General features: G+C 35.2%; 1 protein-coding gene across 1 annotated transcript; it reads left to right on the top strand.

Moving 5' to 3' along the window:
- Window positions 1–4,592: 4,592 nt before the first annotated feature.
- Window positions 4,593–11,302, top strand: LOC129279673 (uncharacterized). Its single transcript, XM_054915776.2, has one exon. The coding sequence runs from the start codon at window positions 8,838–8,840 to the stop codon at window positions 9,894–9,896; it is 1,059 nt and encodes a 352-aa protein (XP_054771751.2). The 5' UTR covers window positions 4,593–8,837; the 3' UTR covers window positions 9,897–11,302.
- The last annotated feature ends 630 nt before the right edge of the window (window positions 11,303–11,932 follow it).

Genomic DNA, 11,932 nt, shown 5'->3' with positions numbered 1-11,932 from the left:
AATGAAATTATGGAAATACAAGCATTGTTTCGAGGAAACATAACTTTTAACTTCTGGACCATTTTTTGTGATTAAGGTATTAAATAATGGAGCAGATATTGAACTGTTTAGCCATGTGATCTTCTTTTTGAAATTCAGATACCCCCCGCCAAATGAGTTTTTGGTATCCTTTCTTCAAATCGTTTTTGCTCATGCGTGAATGAGGAATTATCTAAGTAATATCAGATGAAAGAGGAGATTCTAAGCTTTACATTGGTAGGTCATTTGTCTATTGTATTTGTGATTAAGTTATGATAAATGATCGCTTAATCTTGGTTTGGTTTTTTTTCTGGGACGCACTGTATAATTCCAAGTCATACTTTGTAATTTGTAAATAAGAACAGTTCGACTTTTCATTATTTATAAATAATGATTATTTGTTTTTCATTATTTATAAATAATGATTTTTTTGTGTTTCATTATTTATAAATAATGATACTACATACATCATTATTTATAAATAATTGCAATTCGCTTTTCCAGTGCACTGCCAGCTACCAGCCAAGCCAGCAAGCGCAGCGGCAGGTACTGTACCGTACTGGTACTGAACGTCGCCAGAAAATGTTTGCTTCGGTCCCGCTTCGCGGGCCGGAGATCCCTGTGTTAAGCCTGGCCCTGAGCATCGATGCACACAGGAGCTGGCGTAAGGCCGTAGCTATTCGCTTGACACCAGCGAGCGAGTGTGACGCCCTGTGATACGTGCAAAGTTTGGCACAAAAAATGTCTTACACTCTCACTACAAGCCATCACTGACAGTAATTCAGTGAACCAATTTAAACTGGAAGTTATTGAATTCCATCATACAAATACGTGATATTACAAGCGGTAATCATATTTATTGATAAGGAAACTTTCATTTTTCGTGAAGGATTCGTCGCGTCGCGGCCGATCCGATGAAAAATTTTCTTCTCATACGCTAGCGCGCGGGCGCACGGGGTGCCGACCAATACGTGCTGACTACACAGCATACAAATTGGGAAATTGTTATAAAAAAATCAGTTGGCTCTTGATATTTAGACTGAACATGTTTGTAATTCAGACGAGTTACAAATCTCCATAGTTTTGTAAAGTTCAAATTTATAATTCAAATTACCAATTAAACGATTCCTCAGTATAATACAAATCCACAATCATAATGTTTATTTGTAGTTTACTGATAACATTTGGTGAAACAGGTGACAAACAAGCGTTTCTTCAACTTCCCAAATATAGTAGTAGATCATTTGTTGTAGCTGGACCAACCCTTTCGAACAAATTATTTATTTATTTATTTATTTTATTTATGCATGTTCACAATGTACAATGTAAAAGAATACACATATAATATATAAATATATATAACACAAGTAGATAATGAACATACAAAGGTGTTGCAACATAAGCTAAAAGCTTGATTGGTTGAAAAACCTTTAAACTGGTTTTGCATCCAAGAAAAAAAAAAAAAAAGTTAAGGATAAGGAAGAGAGGAAAGAAAGAGAAGAATATAAAAGTGATTGACTGCCAAGATATAACAATTTTGTTTCAAGTTGTTATTAATATGTGGTAATAGTATTTCAACAAAGTTACATCCTTAATCTTCAGTTACGAAGAAAAAAAAATACTTACATGAATACGTTACTAGCACTTTACAGATTCTGTAATTTTGAAAGGAGATTGTGCTTTACAGCCAATTCAAAAGAATGTGAGGTTTTCAAATTTCGAATATTATGTGGAAGAGAGTATTCCAAACATCTAAACCACGGTGTCTGATTGATTTATGAGCTAATGCGGTGCGGGGATTAAACAAATGTATGTTCTATGACTGTCTTGTGTTATATGAATGGACAGGGCTGTTAGGCTGAAACATTGAAGAAAATGAGTCAGGCAGTATATTGGCATTAAAACGAAATATAAATAAGGCAGTTTACAAAAAAAAAACAAATCTTGTACTTTCAAGCACTTCAGCTTTACAAATATGGGATTTGTATGGTCTCTGTAACAAGACCCAGTACATATGCGCACTGCTTTCTTTTGCAGGATAAATATATTGGTAGTTGACACTTTAGATGTAGCCCAAAGAACATTGTAATATGAAATGTGTGGCAGTACAAGAGTATTGTATATCATCAATAATATCTTATCATTAACAAATGTTTTTTCCCTATATAATACACCAATATTCTATAAATTTTGGTAACAATGTAAGTGACATGATTACCCCAGTCTAGATTATGATTAACATACACACCTAGAAACCGTGTACACTGCCTTTGTTCTATTTCAACTTCATCTACTTTAATGCTTATTTGTTTGTTACCAGTAGATTTCCTCCCCTGAAAATGAACCAAATTTGTTTTCCCTGAATTTGGGGATAATAGGTTGCTCCTAAACCATAATATCGGCTTCGGAAGTTCTGAATTCAGTTTGCGCTCTAGAACATTTACATTACGATGTGAAATAAAAACTGAAGTATCATCTGCAAATAAAGTGTAATGCAAAATGGGGTATAAATTGCCTGTTGTTACTTAAAAGTATACATTGTTTATAAGAAAAACACCAGGTATGTCCAAAAATCGAAGATGGCTTTAAAAGTGGGGGTCTTAAATGACTGTTGTTACTTAAAAGTTGATATAGAACATTACAAATACACCTTGGGGACTTCATTTTGGTGTCTACATTAGTAGGGTTTCAAGGATAAAAACACATCTTTGGGACTGGTTACCATGATATGCAGTTATCCATTTTGCCTTAATATCCGAGTTGGCTTTTAAAAACGGGTTCCAAAAATACTGCTATAACTTAAAAATTGACATAGTTCATATAATATCCACCTGTGAGAAATAATCTTGGTCCTTACACTTAAATGCATGGGGATAAGTTATCATATTGTTTCATGAGTTGGTAACAGCACCTATTTTGATGAAATTTTAGAATCCGCCATGGATTTTTTTTGACAAAATGGAATACTAACCATCCTTGTTACTTGTCTGTGTGTATTATTTGACCCATCATACCACAATTTAGACACAAACATTATTTCTTATAGATAGATATTGGAGAACTCTGACCAGTGTTGGGTCATATGAATCGTTTTAGATGCCTTTTTTGAAAACCCTCTTGGATTTTTAGGCGAACTGGACAACTGCATGTCAATGTAACCAGTCCAAACGTATTATTTTAACCTTGAAACCATAGTGTGGACACCGAAATCATATCTCCTTGGTGGATTTTAAATGAACTATGTCAATTTTCAAAGTAACATCAGTCACTTTAGACTCCGATTTTTTGGAAGCCATCTTGGAATTTCGACATACTGGACCACTGACTGTCCTTGTAACTAATTTTCTGACTTTTGAAATCATGGTAAAGACATCAAAAATCACATACCCTTGACGGATGGTACATGAGTTATGTCCATTTGTAAATACCAGCGGCTAATTTATACTATCTTTAAGCCACTGTGGACTTTTGGACATACTTGACAACCCATCGCCCTTGTAACTTATCCCAATGTATTATTTGACCCATTAACCATGGTATAGGCACAAAAATCAGCTATTCCCGGATATTGAACAAACTATGCTTTTTTTTTATAGCAACAGCATTTTTTACTCCATTTTTGGAAGCCATGTTGATTTTTTAACATACTGGACCCCTGACTGTCCTTGTAACTTGTCCCAATGTATTATTTGACCATTGAAACCATGTTCTAGACACCAAAATCATATCTCCCAGATGGATATGATATGAGCTATGTCCATTGTAAGTATTAACAGCCATTTTTGGAAGCCATCTTGGATTTTTGGACACACCAGACCACTGGCTGTCCGTGTAACTTGTTTCGATGTACTACTTCATCATTAAAAACATTGAATAAAAACCAAATTGAAGCCACTTTGATAAGTTATAGATGAATCTAGGATTTTTTAGCCTACGGCAGCCATTTTGGATTTTTTTTTGGTACCCTGGAGTGCTAATATTCACTCTAACTTGTATCAATAAATTCGTTTACCCACTGGACCATGGAATATGGACCCAAATAGGATTTTAGGGTGGATAATGAATGAGTTATATGCATTTTCAGTGAATGGCGGTCATCTTGGACGCCATCTTGAAAATAACTACGTTCCCATATGCGGATTCCTGAGGTCAAATACTGCCAGAAACAGTTGAAAAATAATTTGTTGCAATTTGTTCCGGGTAAAACTATAGATTTACCCGTCTTACCAACAACATGCTCGCGAGCTGCTAAGGCAGTTACCCCTACACATCAGACAGTCGTCTACTTATCAAACTTTCAAGTCCTTACTCAAAACCATTTTTTTTTCTGAAACTCATAATTAGGTGTATTATTGGTAATAATTTTTATTTGTAACAATTGTAAGTGTAACTATTAGGTAATTTCCGTAATTTATAGGTCTACTACTTTGATAATATTTTTCATATGTATTTTTATTTATTTTGTTGTAAAGCGCATAGAATAAAATATATGTTTATTATGCGCTATATAGGAGATGCATTATTATTATTATCATTATCACTCTTTGTATTAATATATTCATATTGATTTCATAGATTACCGGGCATCACCGACGCAAGCAAAAAAATATCATCCACATCTCCTGACACCCAAGACTCTGGACTGATAACATCCCCACATATTAAGAATAATATAAAGGAATGGCTGCCTGATGCAAAGAACTTGCTACCTAATTATTTTACTACGCTAGAAAAGAGACCGGATAAAAATAGATTCACTGACGGTATCCTTGTGTACTTACATCTCAATAAAGCAGCAGGAACCACAACTAAAGATTGCCTGTTTCAAGTTGCGTCTAACCGCTCCGTTCCAGGACTAGTCAAACAGGTGAAGCAAGCAAGAGAGGAGATAGAAAAAGACATAGAAACTGGAACAAAATATAGCATTCTAATGGGCGATTATACGTTTGGGATATGTGATGCATTCAGCAATAAAAGCTGTTCTTATTTTACTGTCTTGAGAGATCCATACGAAAGGCTTGTATCGTCGTTTGCATACTGCAGAAGGGCCAAAGATCAGTTATGCGAAGGACTAGATCCCTGGAACGCAACCCTCAAAGAGTGGGCCATCCATCAAGGCAGTTATTTTTTCAGACAGCTGATGGTGAAACCATGGTTCTGCGGTGAAAACCCTGAATATGCAAAGCTGGGCTTGGGAAAGATACATCACAGCAACGGAACCACCTTTTCACGTTCACCATGCTGGTTCAAGCAAAAGGTTATTCTTAATCATTCTCTGACACAAGCCAACATGGACAAAATTCTTGACTACTGTGTCAGTAATCTGGAAAAATGGTTTTCTGTTATTGGACTGGTCAAACACTATGACCTTACTCTCGCAATGCTTGAAAAGGTTTACCAATTACCTTTCCCTAAGAAATGTTCAGGCCAAAAAAAAAACAAGTCAAACTATAGAACATTAACAAATAGAATAATCAAAGGGGAAAACACAACTCAAACTATTTCTATCTCTATCAAAAAAATTAAAGATGATCCAGATGTGATTTATGCTCTCCGACATGATATAGCGTTATATAAAAAGGCTGAAGAGATTTTCGAGCGCCAAAAAAGGTCATTTATTACAGGGACCCTACCCGTTACCTACAATGTGTAACAGGATATCCGAACAGTTTACTGACCATGCAGTCGCTTTGGAAGGAGATCTACATGTATATGACGTTTTGGAGAATGACGGTGTGCCTGCCACCGAGATGTTGAGAGTTGAGCATCAATTGGTGGTCTCAAGTTTATTTTTGATTATTGGTACTAGCTCGGCTTGAATCTGATAAGATCCAAATGCGACTGCATGTGAAATAAATAAACAAACTAGTACGATGTTTTCTTAATAGGTAAAAATAATTTCGAATCTGTAGCATCATACAGATTATCAAGAATGATAAATTCTCTGAAGTATTGTTAAAATCTTTGACAGTTCAAATCTGTTTTTTGTAGAACATATTTTATTCAACAATATCAAAATCTTTAATAATTACATTTTGGTTAACGGTTTGACCTTTAAACATTTTGAAACAAATGATAAAGGTAAGAATATAAAAAAGAAAAATAGTTTATAAAAAATGGCATTATAATTAAAAAATCAAGAATCATTTCCTTGTTTCATTTGCAAGTCATCCCTATAGCAAGGCCGATGAATTGAAACGATTCTTTTATCAATTTGAAAAATAAAATGACGGGGAATTCGAAACCCTTGATGATCCATATTCTTGTCGACCGACGCAAAGGGCAAGGACAGAGACAATTAGTGAATCAATAAAGCAAGTCAATCCACGCAAAGCGAGTGGTCCTGATTATGTCACTGGGAAGTTTCTCAAATAATGCACTCATCAGCTTGCAGCCCCGTATAATACATTGTTACATTGTTAAAAAAGTCGCTGATAATGCACACCGTCCTTGATTTGTGGAAGTCCGCCGTCATTGCTCCCGACGCTAAGAAACTAAGAGAAAGAGTGATTATCGCTCGGTTACCGTGACGTCGATATTTATGAAGTTATAGGGATTGCCAGATGTATGATGATAACTTATGCATTTTTAGATGTTTAGCTCTATTTCAAGGTGCTAATTCTCATGGTCTTGAAACTACAGCTAAAAGATTATTTAAACAGTATGTGCCTCACATACAAAATTCAGATTTTGAAGGAATAGATCTAAGCAAATTGGAAAAAGTCGAAGAATTCTTCAAGATTAAAATCATGGTGTACGAATTACAGCCAGTCGAATGTACCAACGGTGATAATATTCCTCTTGAAAATGAAGGTGAATTGGTAAATAGTGAAAGTACAGTTGCTGCTAAGCTCGTGAGACGAGGACTGGACAAGTTTCCGGAAACAATGTATGTCAATCTATATGAAAACCATTTTAGTTTCATCTCAGATATTGACAGATATTGTCAAAACTATCAATGTCGTACATGTGACAAACTATGAAAAACCCGTAAATCACTTCATCGACACGAGAAAATATGTACTTCTACAGCCACCAAGCATATTTTCCCCACGGGCAGGGCTACATTCCATAACCCTTTGACCATATGGGAAGAGCTGGCTGAGGAAGACATCTCTGTCGAAGAAGAACGGCGCTACTTTCCATACTTTGCCACATTTGACATGGAATCCTATCTCGAGAAGATTGACAATAATATAGATACCAACAATGCTCCAACTGAAAAACTAATGTTTACCTCAAGACACATCCCTATGAGCATGAGTATCAACTCAAATATTCCTGGGTACACAGAACCATACTGCCAAGTGTCTGATGGAGACTGCCAAAAATTAATTGATGACTCGATATTGTACCTCCTGCTCTCTCCTAGAATCTTCTTACCAGGATGTGATTGAAAAATTAGATGAAACAATACAAGAATACGAGAGTTGGCAGAAGGCAAACAATGAAACGCCTCACAAAGCTACACATCTTCAGAGATTGAAGAAGCGTTTCATGAACCATATCATAGAACTCCCTGTGGTTGGGTCCAATTCCGGGAGGTATGATATCAATGCCATCAAACAATACCTCTATCCTTCACTTCTACAGTTTGATTCTGTTGATTACGTCATCAAGCGGAACCATAATCATATGGCTCTAAAATCAAAGCACCTTCAGTTTCTTGATATTTCTAACTTTCTTGCACCTGGCTTTTCATACGCAGCCTTTCTTAAAGCATATGACTGTGAACAAATGAAAGGTTTCTTTCCTCACGGGTGGGTAGATTGTCTGGAAAAACTCAAAATACCTGAACTTCCCCTTATTGAAACTTTCAGCAACAATCTCAATCATACTGCTTTATCACAAGACCAATATTAATACTGTCAGCGAATCTGGAAAGAGAATAACATGAGAAGTCTAAGAGATTATCTAATATGGTACAATAACCTCGATGTTACACCGTTCATTGAGGCGGTAGAGAAAATGCGCGATTTTTACAAGAATCTTAAAATCGATCTGTTCAAAGATGGTATTTCTGTACCTGGACTCACCATAAAATACCTCATGAAGTGTAGTCCAGATACAAATTTCAGCGTAATCTCTGAGAAAGACAAGGATCTTTATTATACTTTCCGCGATAATCTGGTAGGAGGTCCATCCATTATATTTCATAGGTATCATGAACGTGGTGAAACAACGATTCGTGGGGGCAAGCCATGTGAAAAGCTCATATGTTTCGATGCAAATGCCTTGTACCTGCATGCAATAATGCAAAATATGCCAACAGGGCACTTTGTCAGACGAAGGGCAGATAATGATTTCAAGCCTGAAAATAGGCATCCAATCGCTCAAGAATGGCTTCAATATCAAGTTTCCTCTCTACAGATCCCTATCCGACATGCAGGTAATCATTCAAAAAAGAGAGTTGGTCCCCTTCAGCTCCCTGTCGATGTTTTTTGTGCTCAAACTAAACAGGTATTTGAATTCCATGGATGTTACTTCCATGGACATTCATGCCATCTGAATAAAGACCAGACCAAAAATACGAAGCTTGGGAAGTCTATGGCAGACTTACTCAAAAAGACTCAAGAGAAACAAGAATATGTAGAAGGGTTGTGATACGAATACATCTCCATCTGGGAATGCCAATATAAAAAAATGCGTAAAACTGATCCCAAGCTCAGTGCATTTCTTACAAAGACTTTCCCCTCCTAAATACCGTCAAGGGATTAACCCAAGACAACCTTCTCTCTGCTATTCATCATGGTGCCCTGTTTGGGTTTGTACAGTGTGATATTAAGGTCCCTGATCATCTCAGGGAAAACTTCTCTGAAATGTGTCCTATTTTCAAAAATGTGGATATATCTAGAGGAGATATCGGAGATGTGATGGGATTCTATGCCAAGGAACATGGTATCATGAAAACTCCAAGGCGTAGTCTGATCGGTAGTATGTTTGGTAAGAACATTCTGCTCTACACACCACTTCTAAGATGGTACGTAAACCATGGATTGGTGGTCAGCAAGATCCACCGATTCATTGAGTACAAACCAGTTGCCTGCTTCAAGCACTTTGGTGAAAGCGTTTCAAAAGCTCGACGCAAAGGTGATGTTGATCCCTCGAAGAGCATTATCGCCGACACCATGAAGCTGAAATGCAATTCGTCTTACGACAAGACGATTACTAATAAGGAAATACATCGAAATGTTAATGTCTGTGATGAGGCTAAAGCCCAGAAACATGTCAACAATACCCTTTTCAGGGATCTAAACCCAATCTCTGACAATTGCTATGAAGTTGATATGGCTAAACGAAAGGTCAATATGGACCTGCCAGTTCAGATTAGTCATGCTGTATACCAGTTGGCCAAACTGCGCATGCTACAGTTCTATTATGACTTTCTGCTAAAATATGTTGAGCCATCCGATTTTCAAATGTGTGAAATGGACACAGATTCCGCTTACATCGCCATTTCATCCGATTCTTTCGATGACATAATCAAACCATGTATGAGGGAAAGATACGAAAAAGACAAAGCCAACTGGTTCCCTCGAAATGATACCCTGGAGAATGCTCGATATGATAAGAGAACTCATGGGTTGTTCAAAGTAGAGTGGAAAGGCGATGGAATCATAGCCCTCTGCAGTAAAACTTATTATTGCTTTGGTGCTACTGACAAATTCAGCTGCAAGGGTGTTAATAACAAGCAAAATAACATAACAAAAGATGTGTACTTGAACGTTCTTCGTTCACAAGTTGCTGGGAGTGGTGTAAACAAAGGTTTTCGCGTTGTCCAAAATGGAATCTCCACCTACTCTCAAATAAAGAATGCATTCACCTATTTCTATCCAAAAAGAAAAGTATTGGATGATAATGTATCCACTACCTACTAAGATATCTGACATTTGCAATTTTTATTCCATCCAAACTTTCTATCAGAACATTCCCTCTTCAATGCATTGAATTTAAAAGTTAGCTGTGATATATCCGTGTCAAATTCATACATTTTGGAAAATAACCTGCAAAAAAAATTTCCTTTGGTAAACTATTTGTATACCATGTTAGTTGAGAGTAATCCTGTGGATTAGGAATTATGTATAAAAGGTAATGGTGTTCAAATCAAAATTTTATTGATTTTTGTGGTACATTTACACACTCTTTAATTGGAGCAATTGTTTTTTAACAATTCTTTTCAACAATATGAATTCACAATTGCTGAAGTAAAAGTAACTTTTACGAAATGTTGCACACTTTGCTTTCACAATCTGTTTTCAATAATGTATATTGAGTTCACAATTATTAGAATACAATTTACTTTCACAAAATATAATAAACCCCTTTGCAACAATTTGCTTTCATCCATTTGAAATAAGAGAATGGTCTTAAGAATATTTCATTATTGTATCAAACCTGACGATGTACTTTGTTGTTGTTGAATATAGCATAATGTTATATTTTTGTATTACAATCCGAGTTGACTTGTATTTTGATTCAGATAATCATATGTACCTTAAAATGTACATGTACCATGTATACGTTGGTATTTCACAGATTTATGGATGTAAACGAAACATCATCTGATAGTTAATTGCATTCAGTAAAGTTTGTTTAAAAGATGTATTGAATATTTGGGGATGTTACCAAGAACATGTTTAGTGAAAAATCATAACGGTGAATTCATCATTGATATAGTTACATGCTATTCTTGTATATGCAACATAAGAAACAACACATATTTCTTTTCACAGTATAAAGTTTTGTAAATATTTACCTATTAGTTTTACACTTTTAAAATACTGTATGAAATGTAGTAGAGTGATAGTCATTATACAATCCTCTTTTATATGATTCGAATTGCGATTGCTTTAATTGAAAATGTATTCTCGTTTGTACTTCTCGTCTCTAAAGTAAAAAAAAAAGAAGAAATTAAGTTAGGCTTTGACTTTGTCCGTAATATTGTAAAAACAACCAACGTGTAATTTGATTTTGTTATCCTGTTTGGTACTGTTTAAAATTGCAAACATGATAAAGTCATGAAATTTACTTTAAGAAGGTATGAATTACATTTTTTTTTTTTTTTCATTTCAGTGTACATACATTTATTTTAATCATTATGATACATTATTTGTAAAAAAAAAAAAAAAAAAAAGATACAGCAAAGTGTAATTGTGCAAGATCATAATCTGCAGGTCAATATAACTATATCTAAATTACATATTATTTGTGTTCCATCTATCAATATGTATATATTGTTTTGTTCATGTAATTATGGTGTGATAAAAATATAATAAATTTACATACCCCATATGACGTGTCTGGCTTATTCATTTTTGTCAGTGTATAGATTGATGATATGAGAATTGAAAGAAAAAAAGAATGAAAACGATGATGAGTAAAGTACTGATGGACAATTAAGCAGATAAGTGAGTAGTATGCTGATAATGGTGAAAGGGGAATGAAAATAGGGAGATGGACATGCAAGAAGAGGAGAGAGTATATTAGAATATTAGTATATAAGAATGATCGAAGGAGAGTTGGAGATTGAGTTTTACTTTGTTGACTAGTTAAAATGGATAGATGGAGTTTTTCAAAAAGAAAAATTATTATTGATATCGAGTTAAGTAAAGAAATGTAATAAAATTGTAAGAAAATTAGCTTGTTAAGAAGCATGATGCACACTATTATACGTTTTTCAGTGTAGTACAACAAATATTCTGTGTAAATCGTTTAATTGAGGCCGTTATGTGCAAGGAAGCAAAATTGTAAAGAGGTGGTAATGATAGAATGTATAGATAAAGGATGATGTCAGATGTAAACATTAAAATTGATTCACGCGAGTCTGAAAGAGGACAAAGAGAGAGAGAGGGGGGGGGGGGGGGACAAAGGGGCGTATAAAAAGGATAATGGAATGTACGAGTGATATTACAGT

The sequence above is a fragment of the Lytechinus pictus genome, unplaced genomic scaffold (genome assembly GCF_037042905.1).
Source record: "Lytechinus pictus isolate F3 Inbred unplaced genomic scaffold, Lp3.0 scaffold_29, whole genome shotgun sequence".
Lineage (NCBI taxonomy): Eukaryota > Metazoa > Echinodermata > Echinoidea > Temnopleuroida > Toxopneustidae > Lytechinus > Lytechinus pictus.
Note: the sequence above shows the minus strand (reverse complement) of the source record. Positions and strands in the feature narration are given on the sequence as shown.

What these genes read in the sequence shown, in the direction of transcription:
- LOC129279673 (XM_054915776.2), top strand. Translation starts at nt 8,838, where the DNA reads ATGTGTCCTATTTTCAAAAATGTGGATATATCTAGAGGAGATATCGGA.